The sequence below is a fragment of the Anticarsia gemmatalis genome, chromosome 11, assembly GCF_050436995.1.
Source record: "Anticarsia gemmatalis isolate Benzon Research Colony breed Stoneville strain chromosome 11, ilAntGemm2 primary, whole genome shotgun sequence".
Taxonomy (NCBI): Eukaryota; Metazoa; Arthropoda; class Insecta; order Lepidoptera; family Erebidae; genus Anticarsia; species Anticarsia gemmatalis.
Window position 1 is genome coordinate 4,504,302 of NC_134755.1, and position 27,664 is coordinate 4,531,965.

A 27,664-nucleotide genomic window follows, 5' to 3' on the forward strand; every position below is an offset into this window, starting at 1 on the left:
TGTTTAATTTTAGATGCATTAACAAGCAGGGTGTAAACTTTTACGATTGCCTATCGATCGGTTCCCTATCAAAAAATTCTTATTTTTTAAAATTATTAAAAAACATACAATTTAACAAGGCCTCTAGTGTTTTCCGCAAGAACTATTTTTCTAGTTCTTCCAAATGTCAAACGCTCATTTAACGTCATTGAGTTTTTGTAAAAAAGGGGTCGTACCTTTTGATTACTTCTACCTACTACTTACCTACCTTTTAATTATTAGTATTGCAGTTAAACGCAGAACTTTTTATACAGGACATCTAAGGTAGGGTGTTACCTAATCCAAGTGCGGTTTTGCACGGCTTCCAATACTATCACGTAGTTGTAAAACGCGCGGCTATGTGAATAGTTCATACCACAAAACCCTGTACGGGTTTCCAAGCCGATATGTAAATGGAATTGTGTTATGGAATATACGCTTACCTATGTTTATATCAAAGGAGTGCAATCTAATATTGCAAGTATCAAAGCATAAGAAGCTGGATTTGTCTTTTTGTGACATTTATAGAGCAAATTGACTAGAATAATTTAAGTGTAAATTGCCGAAGGTCTTAAATATATCCTGCAAAATATTATAAGTAGTTGTAGTTGCAAAATATTATTAGCTAATAAATTTTCTTTGTGGCGTCAATCTACTCTTACATAGTAGCCGACCTCGTGTTATGTTAAGTTTTTAGTAACTGTGAATGATACTGAATCACTTCGCATAAAAAAGGACTTACGAGTTGCTTAAATTGCTAAGAAACAAAATAATCTGTCTTTTGATTTATTATGATAATATACATAATGTTACGATGTTAATATATTTTATTGTTTTAAACCTGAACTCGTCAATTGACTATTAAATAATTCTGACTTATATCAGTCAATTGACAATACTGACCTCGCGAGGTTATCTTTAAGTTCTAATTAACAAGTAATTACATGCATAATAATATGTTAAAGAAACATGTTTTATTACTTCTTTGAGGAGTCAGTGATTCGTAAAAAACGGAATGTCGCTATCTTTAACACTTCACTTTTTATTGGAAATTTGGTGTACATACATTTATATAGGTTATCCGTTTCTTATCAGTCTTGAAACTGGCCCTCAATCCATTATTTAATCTATTTTCGTAACAAATTTAATCTGTACACTGTAATCACGGCACACCCACGCATACACAATACTGTATTACCTTCCGCGTACCCTATTTACGTTCAATATAACGGTGAATTTCCACCCGTAATCCCTACTTCAATCTAACCAAGTGTGACATCACTGAATGACATTGGTCAGGATCTAGGACTCCTACACAATACACAATTAGGTAGTTGAATGAGTTAACAGAAAATTATTAATTTTGTACTTACGTACGAAACGTACTTAAAGGTTTATCCAAGATAAGTAATATGTAAGGTAGTATGTAATTTTTATTTCTTAATAAAGTTTAAATTAATTACAAACTGAAACATTATAATCGGCACTCATTTGATCCCAACTAAAATACTATATCGTGACGTTACTGTAGTTCTATACTAAAATCGATTTTGACATTTCATAAAGAGATGATTTGACTGGTAGTCAACTACCCTATTGCTACTGGCACACCACACATGTTTTGCATCAACACAAAAACCTTAAACACAGCTAAAAAAGAAAAACACCCTCACGACTCCCAAAGGGCTATATTTCTAAGATAGGAAGTTTTTATTCGAGGCCAACTACATCCGTCACGGTTCGTCGTCCTACGCCCGTAGGGTTTTTGAATGCATCACAATTTGTCATCTCCGGAGGGCAAATATTAGCATAACAAAAGATCAGGGACCATCAGTTTCCCCACCATTTAATTCCGTCCAATGCCCATTTGTTAGACTCGACTCAGCCCAACTACCTTTGTTACACGAAGCGAACAGTAGTTGAGTACTTTAAAAGTTCTCGCAAGTAAAGTTGGAGTGAATAAATACCCTAAGTTCGGTTGCTTCTAGATACTAAAGATGTTAGTAAGTACATTGGTAGACATTTGTGGTTAGTTTATGTAAAACGGTCTGAAATATTTAGTGGGTGTATTAAGTTAGAAGTTCGGCATGAGTTGAGCATGACTCATAAATCAAGCAATGTATTAAGCCGACCACCGTTTCCTGAGAGGCCGCGGGAATGGGTATTTACAGTTTTGATACAAATAGGCCATTAGTGTATGCGATATGATTATTAATTATTGTTCACGCATTAAGAAGACAAACCAATTAAAATTTAGATAAACCAATTAAAAAGCCGCATTTCAGCCAGAAATACCTCAGAGCAGAGACACTCTCGTCCTTACTGAACAAACCTTGCACATTTAAACCAACTTTCAGACGCTTACACGTTTTGATATAATTTTATAAGCAAGAGTATATCTAAGAATTTATGTGGTTAAAAAACTAATTACACATTGATCCTAGTCATCATTTATAAAGAATAGGTAAACAAAGACTTGGAAAACATTGACTGAAGATTATATACTCGAGCAGAAAAAGCATAGAAGAAAATTAGCCGTACATACATCACGTAATGGAAAGCGAGTCTATTGTCCTACAACTCGCTTTTCACTATTGTTTGTACTGTACAGAATACACTTCTAAATATAGGCCTCAATCTATCCCAAGACCCAACCCTATTCAGTCTATGTAAATTAGCTCACTTCTTTGTGTCACTGATCTTGACTGTGTAAAAGGAAATGAGTAGAAGATTTGACCCGTCTAGCTATCAGTAGCGCGATTCTTTATGGTCAGTACTATCGAGTATCGAACGTTTGATAGGTAAAATGTGCTGCAAATCTAGTTGCCAAGGCGCCCGTTGGGGGCGCTGATCAGATTTTCGTACAACATATCACTATAGCTAACCGGCTATCGGTAGTCGATAGTGATAGAGAATTGCACCACCGCGCGCACCGCATTGCTTATGATTGCTGATCAATGCTATTTGGTAAGATTCACAGGTTTCTGAAAGTAGTTTTAGCTTTTTATTTTGTTTAATTATTTGTAATAGTTTACTTTCAAAAGATTTTTCTGCATTCTTAGAACGAAATTTTATGTTCAAATTATATGACAAGAAACTTGTTCGCTATATGAAACTATTAAACTGAGAAACGTGGACGGGTACACTTCACACACACCTCTACATTTATTATACTGACGTGTATAACAAACGTGCGGATAAATATAAAATAATGGAAAAGTATATCTTACGAATGAAGTGATCTAGAGATCGTATTAACTGGTATTTCGATACACCCGTCCTCAAAGATAATTTGAAAGCAAGTATGTAAATTTACATTTTACCCAAAGATTTTCTCGAATAAAATATGTTACGCGTCGTAAATTAAACCGAGGTTTATACATCGTGGATTATTATTTCACTTTTTTAATCTGACAAGTTGACTTTTCACCGTTCATATCGCGAGCGTAAAAACGCAAAAAATGTAGAGTAATCCGTTAAAAGTAAATATCTGTCGTGTTGATAATCCGGCGTGGGATTTTGCAATCGCTTAGTAGGTTTAAAGAGCTAGTTCTTTTTAGTTTTACAATGAAACAGGAAATTACTTTCTGAGGTTTGTATATTTTTATTCCTAATTTACCTATAATACTTCTGATTACGTAAGTTTTTTTTTTACATTATTGCTCTGCAAGCTTCGCCCTGTTTGTAAAAATGACTACTTTATATTCTTTTTCGAAATTTTATCTATCATTCCATATTTTTTTCCAAATCGGTTGAGTCATACTTACGCGTATATAAACACGTTTTTATATGAGTATGGTTAGTGACAAAAACTTAATTATGTGTATTAATTGTCCGTAGAAGATGTACTTCTTTTTAGAGCACTTATCATGGGGACTAACAAAGTATTAAAAAAATGTTCAGACGTTTCGTTCGCCATGTACTTTAGTGTGATGTCCTAAATGTCTATAAACTGAAACTTAACATTTACTTAGTACAAGTCGAATATTTCTCACGAAGAAGAAATTTAGAGGAGAAATTACCAAGAAAATCTGTTATAAATAGCTTTAGTAAATTTAATACAACACCAAGACCAAAAATAGCCTCAACTCCCATAACATCTGCAAAATCAACTACATTTCAATCATAGACAAACTAATATCGTACAGAAATTCGGTATAAAACGCAATCCTGCACTATTTACCTTCAACACAGAATTATGCGGTAATTCTCGTGAAATATTACGTTACAGTCAATACTAGTCAGGCAATGTGAAAGTTGTTGATGAACTATTTTGGGCTCAACATAAATCAAACACACTCTCTCAAATATAAAGACTCGTTTTAAACAGAAATTACAATAACAATCCAATTTTAACGCTTTTATCCAACCGAAAAGAAACTTTATATCAACCATTCCTAATTGTCCATCCAACCAGAAAGTTAGAGAACAATTCAAAAATTCAAACTGGCCTAAACGTTTCCGAATCGTAACTTCAGCGCTAAAATTTGATAGGCACAGGTAAGGAGGCTTTAGAAGTTGATATCAAACACCCGGAACATTGTACAAGTCACTCAACAAATTTTGATGAGAATTCAAAGTAAACACTTGATGGAAGCGTCCCCATTTATCGGACTGGAGACTCGTAACTTGCTCTATCTTATGAACAATGGTTCAATAGAACGTCTACGGATATTCTACAGTTTCTTGATATTATTTGCGATAATAGTCTTCATCTTATTGATGAAAAATTTGGTAGGTATTAATCTTACTGTCATATTTATCCCTATTATTTACGAATGCAAAAGTGTATTTGTCTGTCTGTTTGCCTGTCTTCCTGTCTGCTTGTCATTTCAGTTTTATAAATTCACGGAAATAGTTTCATGAAAGCTAAAGTATATACCAAAGTGATCAAAAAACAGTAAAACACACTTTAACACTTCTCAATAATACATAGATTAATGAAGTACCCTCTACTCCAACTACTTCACAACACTCATGTAACTAATTCAAAATTCACCACGTACGTAACCTCAAACAAAAACTGTATCCTTCCTCATGATTGTTTAAGTGATTCTCGATCACTTCGAAGGCATTACGAAGTTGCTAAAACCAAAGTTTAAGGGTTATTTATCGCAACAACGTGGTTCTAACTACTTAATAGTAAGCACTCTGGAGTGCACTATAGTTAATTATGGTAGTCTTACATTACTTCGCGTAAAAGCATGCGCTATGGTTCGTTTAAAATTTTAATGAGTGTTTTATAATGATATATTTTGTTTTTAACTTTAAGAAGAATACGATCTTTTGTGAACTTAAGTATGTATTTTATGGAATGGAAATTGGGATAGTAATAGCTTAACATTTCTTTTTATATAACCTACACTGTCCCGTCGTTGGAAAGGTCTCACTATTTAATTTTACAACTTATATTGTGCAAAACTATTATTATATGACAATATACTAAAAAAACATACTTATGTAGCAGCTCATATTAATCTCATGTTAAATCTGGGACATAAAAATATAACATGGCAAATTATATAATCGGATCTTATGCTTTCTAATCAATTATAAAAAACCACCAAAATTGATTTCTCACTAAAATTTCCAAAAACGATTCTGTTAATTATTTCTTCACTTTATTTATTTGTATCAAAAATTAAGGAACATAAGTCAATATTTTCTTTGGCAGTTCCGTGAAGTATTTTCGAAGCGTGAAAGTTAAACATCCTGGAAGCACGAAGCGTCTAATTAAGATAATTTAATAATATAGGTATTAGTACAAATTTACGTTTGTCTTGTTTCAAATTTATGCGTCTTTCGTATATTTAATTATTTAATGTAAAAGGCTGTTGTAATTATAACACCCGTGTCTTCTTAATAAGTTAAGGCATAGCACTCTACTTTGCCGTACATTTAAGTAATGTTGAGTCACATGGTCTGAAGAAATGTGTTGAAAGTACTCCCTGAATGTCTCTTTAGTGATTTAGTTCCGGATTTTAAGATTTTGTTAAGTTTAGACAACACAACATACGTCTTAATGTAAGAGTTGTACGGTTATAAGGAACATCTTTGTTTCCTTATTTCTTTCATATATTTGTCAATAGTCATACAAATAAACAGCATAATAGTCTTTAAGACATAGAAAGCGCTATGTTTTGTTGAATCATTAAATTCAATACGAATAAAAAGTTAGGTAATAACAAAACCTTACCTTCATATTTTTGTAATTAGGATTCTGTTGCATTCCGCTCCTGAAACAAAATAGAAATAGATAAATAGAAATAGTATTAAAATTATAGTTAATTAATTTTATCCCATAGGTGATACATCTTTCAAATCACCAAATAATGAACAGTATTGTAAATAATCTACACCCTTGATGTTTGTAGCAATTATCTAAATCTGTCCTAAAACATTGAACAATAAATTCTCAGCGACCTTTGACACTGAAACTTTACATCCGTCATAAAGTTAGCTCTCAATAAATGACCTTAGGAAATTAAGTTAAGAATGTTCAAGGATATTTTGGATTTATGAAGTCCTGAGAGATTTGACAGTAAAGTTTCTTCTCACTAGGAAATGTTTGTTGAACAATATTATGTATTGTTATATCTAATTATAAAATAATTTAATCAAAGCAGTTCTGTCTAAATTTTAATAAATGTCTTACATTGTCTCCATCAATAAAATACAGCGTCCATATATAATACGTAGAGTTTAAGATTTTATTAATCTTAGTAGATTTTACTAAAAATGTTGTCTCAAAAAATATTCTGTATCAAAAAATAAATGCTAAAGCTTAGAAAAATACTGCTATCATATTCAAAACACATATTTTCACGCTCGATTTGCAACAGATTCTTTTGAATGAATCGTAGACTTTGTATAAATAGCTGTAAAAAAATATTCGTGTATTTAGAATTTAAACATTGCAGTTTTATTCAATCTCACATTTGATTGAATACACAACAATGTTGAAAAGATCGTTTTTTATTACGTGCGATGTTATCAAGAAACTTGTTGCATGTATATTTCATAGTGTTTGTGTTTCGTAAACCCGTCTTTAGGCTTTAAAGCGTCTCATTAATCGAAGGCCTTTGACCAACGTAGTAAGTTTGGATAGGGGTCGGACACTGTCTTACGTCTTATATTAATCTCAAAGTTAATGGATGTTTCTAAGTTGTTGGCTAACGGTCTATTTAGTTTTAAATTGAGCTGTTTCGAACACTTTCAGTGGGAGATTTACGTCGCAATGAATATACGTCATTTAGAAAGTTTTAGTGATTTACTCAATAGAAAACTAAGATTAGATGACACTAATTTGAAGTGATTGTGAACTTTGCTTTCACTATTTTCTATTAGAAAATAATAATCATATTATTATAGTTATATTTTAGTTTTTAAAGTTCAATGCAACGACTTCGTGTGAAACAAATTTTAAAACGTCATTTGGTAACCAAAATGATTAAAAAAATTTGATTCATCAAGTATTCTACCACAATAATACTTTTCTAAATGATTTTGCATAAAAATAAAACAAATACACTTTCTAAATTATGGTCACTAATGTGCTTTAACGATAAATAAAACCTGCACCTAATGTGCCCGATGTTACATGGAACATAAACAAAGTATCTCCGAAACATTTACACCATACGGTCTTAATGGAAACCCATAAGGGTCCTTTCCAAGCCGCAACAAGGTGTATTTGATGGTTCGGAAAGGGGGAACAAAAGATTCCTCGACCGCAACGAGGGAACAACTCAATCTGGCTTGAGAGCCGTAAAGTACGTTTCACTACAAAGTTACATCAATACTGGCTACCTTTTAATTATTTCTTTTAATGGATGAACTTTTGTATCAGTAAATAACATTACAGAAAACTTTTAAAATATATTTGTTTGTTTATTTCAAGCTTAGTATACAGCGGACATACAGACAACACCAAAAAGCCACATACATAGATTATGTTTTGTTATGGATTATGAGAAATTACAAAACTATACAATGGAACCTACACAATCTATTTTTTGATGCAATGAAAACGAAAATTAATTACTTTAAACATAACAATAAGGCATCAATTTTAACAATAATCAATTTTAAAACTTGTTTACAATTAATTTAATGTCAAACTTTCTAGAGCCAAAACGTCTTGTTCTAAAATTAAAATAATTTTCATCTGAATCAATGGTTTTCTTAAAAATCTCCATAATAAACACCTATCAAAACCACAAAAATAGACTTCCGAGAACTGAATTCAATCCCGAAATTAAGTCAGCGTCCAAGGCTGATAATAAAAAGACGCCGATTTCTAAAATTTGGGGTAGGTTATTAAATTCAGAGGCAGAGTGAAGGCAATATCGGAAAGTCATTAATAACGTTACAGGGTGCGCCTAATTTCACCGTGACTCGGCCATATTTACGTAAATGGAGAAATTTTTGTGGATTCCATAATTCCAAACGGGAAATATTTTCATTCGGAATTTATTTATTCGAATGCGAGTATTATTTACGGGGTTCTTTGAGTTAGTAGAACTTTATAGTTTATTAATACTGCGTATTCTAAGTTAAGTTAATTCTAGTTTTAAATTAAAAAGAAACTTCACACATGCATATAGTAATTTATTTTCTCAGTATGTAGCAAAATCCATAATATTGTGTAAAATGGTAATACAACATCTTTAATTACTTTAGTCTATAAGATTACCTTTGTAAAGGTCTGTCAAGTTAAAGTATTACATATTTTAAAAAACCAACTCAAAATTAACGAGAAATAAGTACAGTGAACAAGAATTATCAGCCTGTACTTTAAATATCAGACAAATGGCTGATAAGTACGAATGGTGAAGGTTCCCTAGAGTACTCTTTATCCTGTCGGTGTACAGACTCATGTCCCTATGTATACTTATGTTGTACTCAATGAAATGCATGAAATGTACGTTTCGGTTTGACATTTGCATTCATATTTTTGAATATTGTGTTATATTAAAAGATTAGAAGGAACATTAATAATTTCAATGATAATTTTATTTATCATGGTAAGTCATGTAGTATTTGAATTTATTGCTTTTGCCCACTGCCCCTATGAGAAGGAAGTGTGATTCTGTGTATCATATGTAATTTCGATGAAAAGGTGTTTTCTTTAATAGAAAGATTAAAGTTGTCGGTCTTCTTGAAAAGTCTTTAACATTGAATAATAATATAAAAATTTACATTTCGTCCCCGCGCTTGCAGGAGTCGCTACATGCTATTTCATAGTTAATATTTTCGACCGTGATACAGTTTTTATTGTTATTTCGATAGGCACCGTACTGTAAAACAGCTAAATCATTCATTAAATGCTTAAAGAGCTTATATTCAAATTCGTGAATAAAAAAATAATATCTGGTTATTTTCTAACAAAAGTAGTTTTTTGTGTCTGCTGTATAATATGCAAAAAAGACGATTTTCGTACGCGCAGCGACAATTTCTTTTTTCTTTCTTCTACAACTCAATCCATATTCTTAAAACCTATTAAATCGGGTATAACATTCACAAGAATACGTTAAAGGGCCGAAACACGTCGACTCACATTTTCATTTATTCGTATTATAGGGAAGAAAATTGCTAAATGGATAGGTCCTTTCAGCGGCCTAACTGATGAAGATTGACAGGATATCGAATCTGTCCTTTTCGATCATGTATTTTTTTAATCATGAATATTATTTTTGTTTAACGTTCTGTATAATTATAATTGTATGTTCATTACTTTTATGACTGGATAATTTTACATGGCAGCATATTTACAAGTTCTTAAAAAACCTGCAATATTTTAATATTGCATCTATTGATAAAAATATATTTCCTTATTTCATATACATATAATTATAAGTAAAATTTTGTCAATTTCGTTCACACATTTGCTATCACTTTCAGATAGTGCTTCGTTACCAAAACAGCATGATCACTTGTTCCGACTATTGAAACAAAAGGCTTGTTTATTTTGAAGAACACTTAAATCAAGTTGATGTTGTTACATGTTTCCTTTCTATTAAAAGGGATCATAATGTAATACCGTACCTTAAACTATCTATACTGAGAAACGAAATACACCACTGATACTATTTACTAGACATACCAAATTTGAAGCCGTTACTAAGAACTGTGCTTTGTCAGAATTGAAGGTCCACATACCACATACCATAAGCCTACTGAAGCAGATTGATAATAATTACGTTAATGATACTAGCTGATCCACGCGACTCCACTCGCAGGCAAAGTTTGAATCCCTATTTCATCAGCTTAACGTTCTTTGAAAAAAATAGTTGCCTTATTTCCAGGCAAAATTAGTTCACTTGTTTAGCTATTTCAACCGCAGTAGACAGACAATGTTTTACCTTTAGAATACTATAGTATACTAGCGGCCGCCCTGCCCTTGTCCAGGTCAATAAGTAACTTGCACAAAAACGTAACAATCATACCATTAGATATTCCCTTGGAATCGTTCAATATAGTGGTAAAATCCGCATTAAAATCCGTTCAGATAGATAGATTTTTATTTGACTTTATAGCGAACAAACGCGTCGATACAATTCCGTGAAACAACCTTTACTCATTGCTGTTATTATGTTATTGTATCAACACATTGTTAACTTGCCTATTCTACATGCCATTCCCGTACTATGATAACCCGCACATAGCGGTAACAACCGCAATGTGGGGAAGATACTGTAGATGTAGCGACAACAACTGTTGTAAGATGATATCATAATACTTGTCAATTATTATTGACAGAATATTAACTGACTTCAAAAAAGGTGGAGGTTCCCAATTCGCATGTTTTTTTTAAATTTTTAATCTCATTCCAGGAAGAGGGCCTTCGTTCAGCAGTGGGGCCATTATTTAATTACATTATTTAGAACCCCATTTAAATAATAAAACTATTTTGAAATCAACACTACAGCTGGCTTTTATTTTAATTAAATAAAGAAATAATAAAATTAACGAACAAAAAAGTCTGTCTTGTCAATTAAGATAACAATCGATGAGCCACGTCAAAGGCCTTTGGGTTGGCCACTAACCATAGAATAAGAAAGACAGAAATTATATTGCTATTAAGTGAAAACAAAACACCCACTCTATATAGTCTACATTGAAATAAAGAAGCACATAACACCACTTCCAAGAGATTTGATCAAATCAGAAACAATATATTTCCATAATCTCAATTTGATCCGACGTTTCTCCGTTCCATTAGGCTAATCATATCACTTCGAGATTTTATTCCAAAAGTCAAACGCAATTAGTTTCGAATCACCATTCATTGACATTTGTATAGCCAATGTACTGAGCTGTATTAAATTAATGCTACTGAGAAGTTCCGCGTTAAAAAGTCATGAACAAGATTAGCCGAGGACCTTATAGTGATTAAATGGAACGCCGTATTCGGTGCCTTGATTAGATTGTGATGTAGGTACTATGTATTTTACTCTGAATTGAGTAATTGCATGTTTTAGATATATCTCAAAATGTAACACATACATAGTAGAATAGCAAGAATGTTAGCTATCTTATACAACGTGTCCCAAAACTCAACGTCAAAACGAAAACCTGAGCTAGGCCGAGTTGTGTTGGCTCTCAAAAAGTAATTTTAAAAAATCTATCTCGTGTAGTTTAAAAATGACAACCATTTTTGTAAAATTGCCACCCTCTGATGAGTTTAGTCTACTGAGGCAACAAATGACTTCCTTTCTAGTTCTTTTTTTATGTGGAGTATTCTTAAGTAACGCTCCTACAAAATTCAATTCATTATTTGCACACTACTTCATTGGAATATCAGAAAATTTCCCTTTTAATGCGAACTATGCCGTGAAAATAATTTCATCACTCAACTTTGACAGTCTGTCCTGAAAAATTATTGTACTACGCTTTTTCGGCATGTACCTTCAAAAGTTGGCGCATTTAATGGGCTTTCGAAAATGGTATAACACTTACTAAATTATTTCATAGGCGATGAGAAAATAAAAAAAATCTTAGGATAGTCGATATTTAACGTATTATTAGTTCGTCATAAAACTTTCTCAAAATTATTCTAATGTCACCTAAGCGTTCTGTGATGATGTTGTCCTGGTAGATTTCAGATACGGCGGTCAGTTTCATTGAAACCAGCCAACAGTGCAGGTTTTTGTTTATAGTGGCCAAGTGTGTGCACAATACACAGGTACACTCTCATAGTCTGGTGGGACGGCTAAACCGTCACGACCAGAGAGAGGTCAGGCACAGGACCGACGGCTTTACGTGCTCTCCGAGGCACGGAAGTCCATAACCTCAACTTCCTACCTGCGGGCAATCTCTGAGAATTTTATAACAGAAAATCTCTAAAATTACTTTTTGGTTCGACCAGGGATTCGAACCCGAGACCTCTTGGGCGGCAGAAGTAATTTAAGAGTGCAACGGATAGGTTAGGTTTCCTGGGCTTTTTCCGCACTTAGCCTCTTAAATGGGCCTTTGTGCGTTGAGTGCAACGGATAGTGACGCTACTGTCATGGTGTTAGTGACATTTATTGTTCTTGGGATTGTTTAAATGAAGATCAATTATTATTAAAAATCTAATGATTATTTAAATGAACCTTTTCTTAATCATCAATTATTAAACATTACTTCTCTTTAATTACATCTCACAGAACGCCTAGATGACATTAGAATAATTTTGGGAAAGTTTTATGACGAACTAATAATACGTTAAATATCGACTATCTTAAGATTTTTTTTATTTTCTCATCGTCTATGATATAACTTAGTAAGTGTTATACCATTTTCGAAAGCCCATTAAATGCGCCAACTTTTGAAGGTACATGCCGAAAAAGCGTAGTACAATAATTTTTCAGGACAGACTGTCAAAGTTGAGTGATGAAATTATTTTCACGGCATAGTTCGCATTAAAAGGGAAATTTTCTGATATTCCAATGAAGTAGTGTGCAAATAATGAATTGAATTTTGTAGGAGCGTTACTTAAGAATACTCCACATAAAAAAAGAACTAGAAAGGAAATCATTTGTTGCCTCAGTAGACTAAACTCATCAGAGGGTGGCAATTTTACAAAAATGGTTGTCATTTTTAAACTACACGAGATAGATTTTTTAAAATTACTTTTTGAGAGCCAACACAACTCGGCCTAGCTCAGGTTTTCGTTTTGACGTTGAGTTTTGGGACACGTTGTATAGAACAAAATATGTACACGAATGTGAATGTAGTGTCCGTTAGGTATTAATGCTGTAATTTGCTCTCAACTTACCTATGTATATATGATTAATACTCAAACTTATTGATATTCTAAACCGAAACTATCTAGTTAGGTAGGTTTTATGGATTTTTAAGTCCTCAACAATTACTGAATATGAATACTTTTATAAGTAATCACCATCTAAGCTACAAAAAAATCATGGATTAAAGAGAGCCTTATAACAGCAATAATTTTCAAAGCATTATAGGTTTAACTATTCAATTCAACAACGACGGACTTCATTCTGTTCGTATATAAGCATGTGAAATTCATCTCACCTAAAGGAGTTATCTAAGATAAATCAATACATTGAAATCGATCTCGCATCGTCTCAATTACCAATCTAATACCTTAATCTTTAACTCAGATCCGTAGTTCCTTTCAACTGGTTGTTAAAACTTTCTTCCACTACAATCTACTTTTAAAAGACTTCTATTCCGTGTTATAGAAAAGTCGGAAAACAGTAAAGAAAGTCTTTTGAAAATGTTTAAGTGTTTTCTTTGTTCTACATGAAGCGGAGAGCTGCTTTAATTAATAAATTGCGAAAAAGGTTAATGGTAACCGTTTAAAATCTATACTATACCAAAAAATAAATGCGATAAGAGTCTATAATGCTTTCACGGCTAGACTAATCTAGCTAAAATTGACCAAGGTGATATTTAAAATCCTGGGATAAAAAGCAAAGGAACCTTATTTTTCAAACTAGTTGAAATGAAATTACATGCATTATGCACTGCATCAGATGAAATAGTGACTTATGAACCTTAAATATTACGACCATTCAAAGTAGAATCTTATTATTACTCTTCACTGTCCTACTGTCGAGCACATCTCTCCTCCAGAACTGCGAAATAGATTTTGCCTTGAGTCTATTAAACTAGGCAAGTATGCGTTTGAGATTTCCAATAAATTATATTCAATTGTGTGTGTTACATATACATACATTCGTAATAACACGCCTGTTATACCCGAAGGTGTTAAAAAATACATTCACATTTCTTCATCTTAGTCCCATGTAATAGAGGGCGAGGCTATTGGCACTTCACTTGATAATTGACTTATTAATGGTCAAAATGTATTTATATGATATATATGTTTTAAAAATCTGTTACCTCGTAAACTCGTTTATCCGATCTTTCGAGCAACGAGTCTCAATTAAAACGTATGTGAAGTAACCTTCTCGAACGGTAGATCGATTGCTTGTAACGTGTTACTTACCGTTAATTTAATTTACTGTAAGTGTTGTACGGTGGAAGTGCGAAGGCTGTACCGACGAGTGGAAAAATCATTTATTTCTAAGCAAGTAATCGAGGGTCAAAACGTTTCTAATTTTATTGATTGAAGGCTCAAAACTCAACGGTATATTTGGATTTTCCAAATGTGCAGCTAAATACCAAACTAAATGAGGCAATTTGGGCCGAAAATTTTTTTTGAACATTTGTTAAAAGGATGCAGGACGGGCTTTTGCATTTTCACCCGTCTTCACCGTCAATGTCAAGTAGAAAAGTATTGGGAATAGGGTTTAGCAATAAGGCGGAATCCCTATATCATTTCTGCAAGAAAATTTCACCTCTCCAGATTGAGGCAGTCGACACTAGGTTGAGGTTTTTATGTTGCAAAGTATTTTAATATTGTGGAACGTAAAATACTGCTTACTTCCTTGATTTTACTAACAAGGGCAATGAATTTGTTAATGATTACAAAAAATGTGTTAATTGAATTTTATGTCATAGATTTCTCATTTTTATTTCTATATTATGGAATTTGTGGTTACAATGTGCATGCAATAAAAAATCGCTATCATATAAAGTCGTATCGCAAATTAACAAGCAATTAAAAGGCTTTGTTTTTGGCAAAAACTTTCTCATTATCGTGAAAGTTAAGTAGGATGAGGATGTTTTAAAAATTGCAGCAGCTTATTAAAAATTAACTGGTTCATGCTAAAATTCTGCAAGAAGTTTCGCCGTAAAATCCTCCCATCGTTAAAACCTAATTTTGTTTATAAAATAAAGCACATAATATACAGGGAATTTCCTCAGAAACAGATAAACAAAGCCTCACTAAATCGAATAACGAAATAACTTTTCTTACTAACTAAACTTGGATTAATAAAAACTTTGCGAAAACTCATTAAATACTTACGTTTATCGACATTCGAGGAAAACTCGGACAGTTAACACAACACCCTCTAAATAACACATAAGTATCGAATGAAAATATATAGTAATAAATATTTAAATTGAAATGTCCGTCACTGTTTCGTAGAACGATCTACGTAGCTACGCGCGCCTACGCGCTACGTCGTAGACGTCCGCTCCCGAAAGCATTAACGCTACACTGACTGCAGTCTCTACGTACGTATACTGCTACATTACCAAGCAAAGTGGTGACGTTAGGCGTAAATTTTACATTTTGTTACTAACGTGAGCATATTTTAGCCCTGAATATGCGAATATGGAGAGTAAAAAATAATATTTAGTCATGAAATTATTCTTATTGGGGTCAAGTGTAACGTATTTTTTTCTGGATAAAAATGCTAAGTTTATTGTGCACATAGCGGTGTAGCGAGTTAGTAAGAAACTTTACGAGTACATTTTGTAGGCTTTGTGCGCTAGTCGTGAGAATTTCTCGTTGTTCTCGCGGCTTAAGCTCAGACTAAAACCTAGGTATTATATGAGCTCTCTAATCGTATTTTATACTACTTGAGCTCGAGAACGTATAAGTGGGAGATTTCTTCGTGCAGGTGGTCTTTTTCTTATAGTAATTTGAAAATACGGAGTGTATTAAATATAATATTAAATTGGGGTGAAAGACCTGTGATGGATTGGCTGTCGTGTTGAGTGATTGGTCAGCTGGGTTAAGCAATATTCCTGCGGTCAAGCTCGAGAAGAGTAGCAATTCACTCTATAATATTTTTGGGTTAATCATAAACAACGATATCCTATGTACCTATACAAGATTTAAATGATAATGAAATAGAGTAAAGAAAATCAGATGAATATTTTTTCTCCGTAAATAATAAATTAATTTGGTTAGGAGCTGAAAAAGGGGCGCAATCTTTTTAAAAAAATACGAATTACTAATTTCTTAAAATAACACGCCTGTGCGAGCGGAAAGATAAAAGAAGGATTAATTTCCTTGACTTTTTAACCATTGCGGTGTCAAAAAGAGTTATGTTTGAGAACTTTTTAAATTCAAGGCTGTTTTTTGACCTTTGCATTGTTTCAAGTTCAAAGTATTTTATATTTTTTTGCTGTGATTAAAAAAAATGTATTTGTTAGAACTGCAGGATTATTTACAGTCGATACTATCGAGTATCGAGAGATCGACATTTAAAATGTAATTAAAAATGTATATTCCTACAGAACGCAATACGGTTAATAGAGTTTGCACACATGGCGACGTCTTGGTATATGTACTTGATTCGATTCAAATATATGTATATGGCACTTTACAGTTAAAGGAATAAATATTTTTTATTATTTTGCGACCACAACTAAGGGGCAGTAGATAAGTGGTGAGAAAATCCTCACAACACTTTCACAAGATTCCATGGGGATTCCTATTAACACTGTACTCTTGTTTATTTTCCTTCTCTGTTATATGGATTAGCGAATAAAAAAACATTGTTTTTATTTGCGGGAATCGCAAGAGTCAATAGAGGAAAATTGGTCGGCTAATTATGTTTGTGGAAGCAATTTGTCATTATTTATATTCAGCTTTGTTTATTTGTGGTCTCTCTGGCTATTTTTGTATAAATAAACGGCATTTAGACGCACTCTCTGACTCGGGTCCGGAGCTGTGTGCTAATCCGTAAATTATCGTATTATCATTTACAAAATTATTTATCTTTTTAGGTATTTAAAGTATACAGGTGCAATCGACGAATCAATCTTGCAATCGACATGGTAAAGTTGTTTTTTTAAACCAATTATTTTTTAATAGCGGGCAAGGCTCTCTTCTGGATTTAAATTTATTTGTTTCAACTTGTACTTATTTAAATGCTGTTAACGCCTGTAAGCACCTGTTCACATTTTATTGTAGGTGATATAAAATACCGAAAATCAAACTGACGACTCTGCGTAATAATTATTTACGCTTAGCCTTAAACTTATAATACTTTATTATTTCTATATCCAAATAACAAAGTCACAAAAAAACAAAGAAAATACAACACAAAAGCTCACATCAATTTTTGCACAAGAATTTTCAACCAAAAGAAAAACAAGATGTATTATTATACTTCTCTCGTAAACGGTCTTATTACCCTTGATGCGTTTATTTGGCTACCGATCTTATCTATCCCGGCCAGCTAGATTGGTCCTTATAAGACCAATCTGTTCGAGTCATTTGTCGATAGTTTGGCTGACCACGGATTTCACTGCGTATTCATATTTGTTAGGAAGCTTTATTTTTAGTACAGTCGTGACTACGTATTTATGTATATTTAATACTTGTCTATTTTTTTATATCGTTATTGTAATTAATTGAGTTCTATGTTTTTTTTGCTTTCAACTAGTCATACAATCACTGTGGTATAACTATAAAATTACACCAACCTCTTGCAGGTCGTCGTGTATTTTCGGATTTGATTTTTTCGCGAAAACCTGGACATTGTTACTAGATATAATATGGTTATAGTCTTAACTCAAGCGATTAGCGAGCCCGCGACATTCGCGAGCTCCTTCCACCTACATATTTTTTTGGGTACAGTCACACAGTTCAAAATGAGACCCTTTTGAGCTAATGACTGTACTACGTCACTCATTTGTGTCTACCGCAACGATTCAATTATAGGAACGGTTGGCTAGTTCCGAATAAAATGTATAGCAACAAACTTTGATACATTGCACGTTCTGGTTGAGTGGCGGTTGCGCAGATCGCAGGGATTATGACTGTCGTTGAAGATGAATGGCCAGCTAATACGCGCTTTTGGGCTTGCAGCACACATAAACGAATAACCCTTTAGCAACTCGAATCATTATTGAATATATTGTATTAAAATTCTCCTGCAACGCAGACAGACTATCATAAGGAGCAATGAGCCAGTGAGCCAGTCGCTAGTTGTCGCGTCAAACAACGGTGGTCTGAGTGCCATTATCAAGCTAACTATTAAGGTCACGCCAATTACTAGTGTAGGCTTGATTAGGCCAGAATGGCTATGATATACCAGATATACCAGAGTACAAGTGGCATATCACTTGTACTCTGGTAATATTACAGCATTACTCCTACTTACCTATTGTCACAAAGTTTTCCATAGGTGGTATGCAGACACGAAAGAACGTCACATACTACGACCCTTATAAACTAATCTTACTTCATTCACATGCATACAACTTGTTATACGGGACCGCAAATGCACGCTACATAAAGAAAACCACATATTGAATGAAACAGTCCCCTTCAATAGTCTTCCATGTAAACTTGAACATATTACGTGAGAGAATTAAACCACCATCCGTCCGCAAATCCCAGATATTACTAATGTATCTCACGTTCGATCCGCCTCTTGCAGTAAAAAGCGTACGTGTGAACGAATCTAATAATTGCATTTAGTATACATTAAGATCGACTTGAGGGTGGATAGAAAAAGCCAATTGATGGTGTAATAAAGTTAAGATAACAAAGATTGAGTGCTTGTATTGGTTTGTTGGGAAGTGGAGATGTTTTTTTTTTGTTTACGAACACTTTTTCGGGATATAAATAGAAGAATATCAGACAAACTGAAGAGTTTAAGCAGACAAAGTACCTGCAATGTAAAAGTATTGGAAGTAGTCGTAATAGCTTTGGTTCTGTTAACGAACATAGAGGCAAAATTATTGAATATGTTTCGTAATGTTCATGACAATACAAAAATGAGTCTTTGATGTCACTAGTATGCCGCTGTGAAACAAAGGCTAGCACAGGTTCACAGACACTTATATCTGTCGTAGGTTACCAGCTAGCTATCCTATGTCTTACAGCTGTCTATATGACAATCTTCACTTAACCTAGATGTTGGCACACAATTTAATGTACGTCCTTTGTTCATTACACTGTGGGACAAAAAGCTAAAAGTGAAATGTTTTTTGTACAGTATGTCGAGATTTTTTTGTCAAAATATTAGACCGCAAAAACAAAGTAACTTTGACATTTATATTACGAGTGTGAACAGCACTTCTTGTATTCAACACTCAGAAACCTTCTACCATTCTCCCACTTTTATGTTTCCCTTGAATTTACGCCCCGGTTTGGTCCAATCACAGAATCTAGATGCGACAAGCAAATGAAAACGTATCGTCTGCGAGGGAATACTGTGTATTCCAACTTTATCAATTGATTTCCTTCCTCTCCGTTGGGATCTTGCGAGATACGAACATTTTTATTTACTATAAATATTTATTTTATCACCTGCGCGTGTGATACGAAATTTTGTTTTGGTTATGAATGGGTGATGCTTGTGTTTGTCTTTTTGAGTATTCGAGAGACGATACACTTGCGGTAGGTCACTGACTGAATAAAAATAAAAATGAACATTGTATTAAATTGTTTCCTAGGTTAAAGACGGTATGATATCAAATTGCTCTAAGTAAAAAAGTAATTTCACAATATAAAAATACGGAATGTGTTACATGTAACTATGTTAAAAATGCAATTATAAAATGTTGGCGACATCGTTTTTAACATTTAACGTACGTCTACGTCAGTGGTGACTTTCATAATCTAGTGCCGATGAATCTTTAGCTCCTCTTTTTTCAAACTATCTAATATCTAAAAGATAAAAAGTCAGAGGTCGCCAACAGACAGATGAACAAGATTAATAGTTTTCACTGTCATTGCCCTAGAATTTCTTCTTGAAAGCCTTTTTCCAATACTTCAATAATAGTTTTTGCGTAGTACACATGATTGCACTGACGGCTTAAAATCATTTTGACAGTAAGGTCACGTGACGGATAATGTACAAAAATGTTACGAAACTCTGAAAATTGTAGGTAAACTTATTTCTAGAAGAGTTTAAAAAGTCACTATAATTACTTGTTTCATAAATCTACTTTTTGAACAATCATAAGGTGGTTCCTAAAAAACTGTTTGAATGCTATATAAGACAGTTTGATTATGTGGGCATTCACTTATAAATAAAAAAAACGTAAGGCATGTGAAAAAGTTACTAGAAAAAGAACTTTAAACAAAAAAACGAAAACTAAAATAAAGCTCATCACAAAATAGGTATCATTGTTTAATACATTTTGGTATAAAAGTATTCAAAAATTATTAAAAACACACATTACTCATTAACAGATATTGAATTACAACACAGCAAAACTACGAATACCGAGCGCAGTAGTAAAAAATGCCATCAAATATGAAAAATGACTTGAAACTGAGCAAATTGGAACTGCAACACGTTAACGAAGTTATGTCGTATATAGATAGATAGATAGGTGCTGTGTTTCATTTTTACAAAATAGACCGCTCGTTTACGAATTATGAGATGCAAATTTCTTTTGCATCGTTCATTAGAGATCAAAAGTGTGGCGTAACGATGCTTAATGCAATTAGGTTTTGAAGAGAATGGAATATGTAACTTTAAACAGAGTAAATAAAATTGTACTATTGAAATTGAAAAGCACATAGCATTTGGGGGATAAGAGGTTTAAATTGTATGGTAAAAAATTTGGTTGGTCCGGTCACAAAAAAAAATTATATGATGAAATCATTGTGAAATGATTTCATTTAAGGTAGATGGAATTATATATTTGAAATACTCTACTTACGCTTTCTATGCGAAATAATTTCTAAAATCTATTGAAATATACCCTGCCATAATAAAACAAACTTCTTTATACCGTTGTTAACCCTTCCGAGAAAACCGGACGGTCTTATAAAAAGTATTCATACCTGTATATACGTTCAATTGTTTGAAGGACTTACCGTGGGTAGCGGTTATTTCACAATATTATTGTTCATTACGCGCCCAATTTCATAGGCCTCAAAGCGCTCATCATTTAACCTGAAAAAACACAGACAGCGAAAACACACCTAGTCTTTTTACACAAAATTTGTAAAGCCCCAACATATCGTACTGGACATTATTCATATTACACATGAAAAAACAAACATTTTTAAATATTCATATACCTTTGTTCACAAAAAACACTTATCATCCAGCGCGAAGATATTACAATGAAATAGTTTATTTATTCGTATAAAACCATACCGAAAAGTGTGTCATAAATCCTGATTGTACCGCAGATAGTGAATAATAAATGACATTCATAAATCTTGTATGAAAACTCTATAAATCTAAACGGGTAGTTGGTACAGGTTGACCGCAGACGGAGCCGGGTGGAATCTGACCAACATTAACCCTAATTACGTTTTCATTAGTATATTTTTGTGGTGCCACGGTGGTTTGTTCCGTTGGATAATGAATTTATGGGAACAGTTTATTCATGTTTCCGTTTCATAAGGTAACTAGAAATGTAAGTTCCGCGGTTCCGCAACCACATTCTGTTACAGTCTGACAGGGGTGCGGATTAATTAATATTAGAAGATAGCTCAAGAGAATGTAAGACTATTTTTAGAAGAGGTTTTTTAGAACGGATATTACGAAACCACAAAGACGAGTTCGGGCATTCTATTAAAACATAGTGGAAACTTACTTTCTATGCATTTTATCTTAATTATACTAGGCTTATATGGTGCAGTCAAATGCTGATTACGTTAATACCAAATAAATCACCAGATAATTGTTTCAAAACAAACGAAATTTTCAACACAAACATTATTTACAAACCCAAAATTCGCGTCATAAATATGTAAAATTGCAATAATACCGTAATTATGAGGCTGAATAGACTTCTATCCTTTTAGCTCGATCGATCCCCGAGGCGTATTCACAGGTACATCTCACGATATTGTCATATTGTCGACGCCCAATCCTCACGAGACGGGAATTATTCCGAGAGCGTATTGAGATGAATTCCGTGACCGGCGACTTATCGAATGATGGCACGTCAATATGACAAAATGTAATTCAATCAGATTACTTGTATTATTGTCAATGAATGTGCATTGTATGATTATTTTGGTAGTCTAAAATATTATGATGTGAGTCGCAATAAAACATCTCTCATTGTCCTGATTTCGTATTTGTTTCGAATGTAAATTTCAGTATTTATTCAAGCAATAATAAACATTACGGCCTTTTACATGTGTAATGGTTATGTCACATCTTCTAATCAAAGGGAAAAAAAATAAAATAAATATATAAGTCAATAAATAAACTAAATCTATTACTGATGATGATTTCATAATAAAACACCACGATTATGCATCTCAAAAGTCACACTGTATCATATTGTTATAATAAAAAACACTCTTTTCCACTGCCTTGTTAAAATACATTAAATTAACATTTCTCTTTCATGCCCTCAACAAATAACGTCACAAATATAGAAATATACAAATTCTTGACCTGAATTTTAACCCAATAACTGAGCAATAAAAAGCTGCCAATTAAGCCTCTCGATCCGTTGGGCCACACGAGCGCTAAAATATTTTAATTAACAATAATATAATCAACGCACTGATATATCAAAAATAAATTATGATACAGATTTGTTTTATAGACCAATAAATCTATTGGATTGTTTGCATAATAATATTTTGTTATTACTGAAATTAATTACGAGATTTAAGGCTCCTAAAAGTGGCCTTAAAACTAACAAAGTGGAATTGTATGAAAATAAATGTCAAAATTGCATCTGTTAAGATAACTAGTACTTCATTGTTCAACTATGGTAGCCCGTGCGACGAATAAGGACTTGCACGGGACTCTCAGACAGCGGAAGATTTCCTTTATTTGTGGATTCCATAAATTGTTTATAAAACTTACTAGCTGATCGTCACACAATTTTAATATTAATAATGTATGAATACACTAAAATATCGTATTGAGAAAAGTAATGCAAACATTATTAATTAGTAGCGTCTATTTCATTTTCACAAAATAAATTATTTTTATTGAAACATCTTTCAAAAGATTTTAATCTCATCCATCATTATATTGGATACTTTAATTATATAGTTTCTCATATAAACCCACAATTTAAAAGCATCTTTTGTTACGAATAATAATATGGTTACTTTTTCAAATAAAGCTCTTTCATTCAATCTTTTCAAATGAAAATCAAAATAAATACTCAAAGACTGATATGGATTAAGAAATAATACAGGCCATCAATATCAATTAATTGGAGAACCAATATTGTTTCGAGAAGAAAAAAGAGACAGATATATCAAAGACTAGCTGACCCGCGCAACTACGCTTGCTTCACATAAGAGAGAATGGATCAAAATTTTCCCCATTTTTATAACATTTTTCACTGGTACTCTGCTCCTATTGGTAGTAGCGTGATGATATATAGCCTATAACCTTCCTCGATAAATGGACTATCTAAGATTTTTTCAAATCGGACCAGTAGTTCCCGAGATTAGCGTGTTCAAACAAACAAACAAACAAACTCTTCAGCTTTATAATATTAGTATAGTATAGATGATATAAATTAGCTTACTATTGTTATAAAATTATTGATAGGTACAATTGAGATTACGTCTTTTAACTAAGAATTTATTTGCAATCATTTTAATAAATTTTATTTACATGTGTATAACGTCATACTATTGTTTTTCGGTAATGTCCTACAGCGGTACTAATTTGAGGGAAGGTTTTAGGTCTTGAGTCCACCACATAAACATTATACTACAAAATGTAATTTAGTTATTATGTATACGTACTCTTCTCTGGGTTAGTCTTGTGTGTACCAGGCGTGATATTGTGTGTGTACATTTTTAAACTTAACGTTACAATTTAAATAAAGAAAAAAATCGCCATTCCATTACATCTAAAATCCTTCAGAATTAAAAGTGATGTCATGTTAATCTCAAGATCTATGGAATCGCCAATTAGTCTGAGTGGAAAGTATACTTTTCAATTCTACGGACAATGTTTGAAAGTTGTTCGAGCACTTTATTAAAATTAGCTTTTTTTTTCTACTTCGTTAATTGGATTATCGGATGCTCATCGCCAGTTCTCAAACTTTTTCCCGATAAGATTAAAATGAGTGCAGTTATGAAATGTCTGTCAGCGACTTGAGATCTTGTGAACATAATTTTGTTATCTTAAATTATGGAAATTGATATTTGAATTGAGGCTTTTTTGTCTGATAGAACGATATTTTTTATCTCGTATGGTGACATGTTTTGAAATGTTATTAATGTATACTTATATATTTTTTTATGGTAGTTTAACACCAGTCGACCCATTGTTATCTGCAACTATCTATCAATGTCGATCAACCTTTTTATATTATAAATCCGAAAGTTTGTAAATATGGATGGATGTATGTTTATTAATTTTTCACGAAAAAGCTACTGGACGGATTTTAATAACACTTGGTACATAAAGCTCACAACTGGGATGAATACATAAGATACCCGGGAAATCTTTACACGCTTAGGAACTCGCGGGTAAAAGCTGGTCTTTTATAATAATACAATTGACCGATTTATATGATAGCCCTCTTAAAGTAATTAAATTTATAGAATAAGTCTAGAGAAATACGATATTGCCAGAAACTATTGACCTTACGAGTTTTTGTTTGTCAAAAGAACGTCTCAATAGCCCAAACAATTATAGTAGAGGTTAATTAATCCTTGAAGGACATACAAGACGTAATTTATGACTATCGTGAAAGAAGATATATGACAAAAACTTAGGCTTTTTATCTATTTAGAAAAACAGACGTTTTCGAAAGAACAAAGGATTTTTCATTTCAAATGTGTAATTTACAAAAAGGATTCGGTGTCCAAACAAAATAACTTACAGCCCAAAACTTTTTCTATGCAAGGATTGCTTTTTGCCATCAGTTAGTGTTTTGTGCTTTTAGTGAAAAGTCGTATTATTTGACGTTAAGTATTGTTTTTGCAACCATTAGATAATCATTTTCGTACAAAATATACAAATCAAAGCTTCCAGTAAACTGTTTTTAAAGTGTAATCAGAAACACATTACTTAAGAACTCAAAAAGAAACTAAAAGTAATGTAATGAGCCCTTAATTTACCTCAATAAAATCCAGACCGGGACTAACAGACAAGTTAACGCACCAATCTATTGTTGAAAAAAGCATAATATAATTTTATTATGCTATCTATTAAATATCGAACAGCCGTTCGATTTAGTGTGGTGTTCTTATAAATTGCACATTTATTATATTATCTAACTAGCTGACCGCGCAACTTCGCTTGCGTTACATAAGCGTTAAAAATTTTCCCCGTTTTTGTAACATTTTTCACTGCTCCTATTGGTAGTAGCGTGATGATATAAAGCCTATAACCTTCCTCGATAAATGGACTATCTAACACTGAAAGAATTTTTCAAATCGGACTAGTAGTTCCTGAGATTAGCGCGTTCAAACAAACAAACAAACAAACTCTTCAGCTTTATAATATTAGTATAGATTACAAAATTTTCTTGCAAAAAAAAACTAATCAAATTGACTTATCAAAAGAACTCAAGAAATTGCGAATTCATACCCTTGATTTTTTTTGAAAATCAATAAAAAAGCACGTATTATAAATACAAAAAAAATCGAGCAACTTTTATGTCATCCTGTACTAAATTTAAAGACATTCTTTGATTCAAGTTTACAGTTTTTATTTGTTAAACATGTTTCATTCAATCTGTTTATGAAATAAACAACATTATACAAGAATCACATAGGAATACTTCACTATAATTCCAGCGTCATAACTTTGAATATCGCGGGATAGTACGGGAACTTTGTTGCCCGAGGGTAATTGATCAAACTTAGACAGTTGCAGGAAAGTATGTGTACTTTACTAACTCATTTTGTTAATGCAATTCACAAGTTATGCACCCACATTGTTTCCTTAGGTGTGCGAAAACTTCCAAACTTCGAAAGCTTGGCAGGCAAATATCTTTTGAAAGTGTTGCTGTAGTATATGCGCAGACTGCGTTCCGTGTGTCAACAATATTTAACACGATCCTGTTTTATGATGGAGTACATTTTTTTTAAAATATTGCTTGACTATTTCGATGCTCGTTGCCTGTTAACTGAATACGCTTATAAAACATGTCGTATAATTGCTGACTAAAAAGGTTTTTCTCCCATTTTCTTCATGGCCTCACAAAAAGAGAGCTATTTCATTATTGTAAAGTGAGGTTTTGAATTCCATCGCCCGCTTATCCTATTGAAATCAAATAACAAACACAAAACCATATTTAATCCCCCGAATAATTTCGGTAACCAAAACACTAGGCACCTCGAAGCAATCACGGCTATGCTTTTAATATTACAATTTCAATTAGCGCCCGCTAATCCATTAACACCTGTCAAAAGCCCGCGGGGAAACAAACAGATCTATTCAAAACTCCGGAACTGCAGAAACACTCGATAACAATAATCTTATTTACACTCGCAATCCAAAGTTCTACACTTGAAAATTGATCAAGGAAACGAACCTCCTAAAATATTAAGCAAACTTTATCCAACTCTAATTAATAAGTTTATTTTGAAATATCGTTTTCATCGAAACAAAAACTTTTGTTAATGAATGTTCGCAAAGAGAGATATAATTATACTTTAGAATGTTGAGGCATTTAAATTGTTTCGTATACTTTGGTTGGAGTAATAAGATTAATATAAATGTATTTCACCCATGAGGGAATACGAACAGCTATCTAAGAATTTGCAGTCGTGCCAGATTATTTAGTTTCACTGTTCATTTACTTGTTTGCTACCATTACTATTAACGAGGTTTTCTTTAAAAAATATATTTTTTTATTACACAAGGCGTAATTATACTTGTTAAATTCATTAAAACGGAAAATAAATTCATCAATATACAATAATATTTAAAAGGTATTCGAGTACCTGAGTGCCCAACGCAACTCAAGGTAATCTTTTCGGAGGTCAAAAATGACCTAAGTATGTTTCATTCCCGCACCTTTACCTGAATCAAACTTCGAATGATATTAAGAAAGATTTCTGACCGCGGTCCAATTTGTGCATATAAAATCTGAGCAAGACCAACTTGAGTCAAACATACGAATAGACAATCTTATTTAAATAATTCTATTATTCTCCTTTCACAAACACAAAGTCAAACATTGGTTTAATGTAAATTATTAAAAGTTTGCTCACTATGATATCCTATCCATACAAACAAATTTGGATTTAGAATAATATTTTATTGAAATTAATGCCCCATCACATAATAAGTATTAGGTTTTATAACACAAAGTTGTTTAATCGCTAAATAAACTAACACGGACGATGTGACGTGAGCTTTAACCTCAACCCAACCATGAATTTACATTAAAATCCCCT

At 32.7% G+C, this 27,664-nt stretch overlaps 1 protein-coding gene across 1 annotated transcript in view; it reads right to left on the minus strand.

The window, feature by feature from the left end:
* LOC142976706 (suppressor of lurcher protein 1-like) overlaps positions 1 to 15,630 on the minus strand; it is a 57,806-nt gene extending 42,176 nt beyond the window's left edge. The window contains exons 1-2 of the mRNA XM_076120216.1: positions 15,410 to 15,630; positions 6,215 to 6,254 (exon numbers count right to left, since the gene is read on the minus strand). Coding sequence (XP_075976331.1) covers positions 6,215 to 6,247 — 33 coding nt within the window. The 5' untranslated portion in view covers positions 6,248 to 6,254; positions 15,410 to 15,630. The remainder of the gene's footprint in view (positions 1 to 6,214; positions 6,255 to 15,409) is intronic.
* Between the last annotated feature and the right edge of the window lie 12,034 nt (positions 15,631 to 27,664).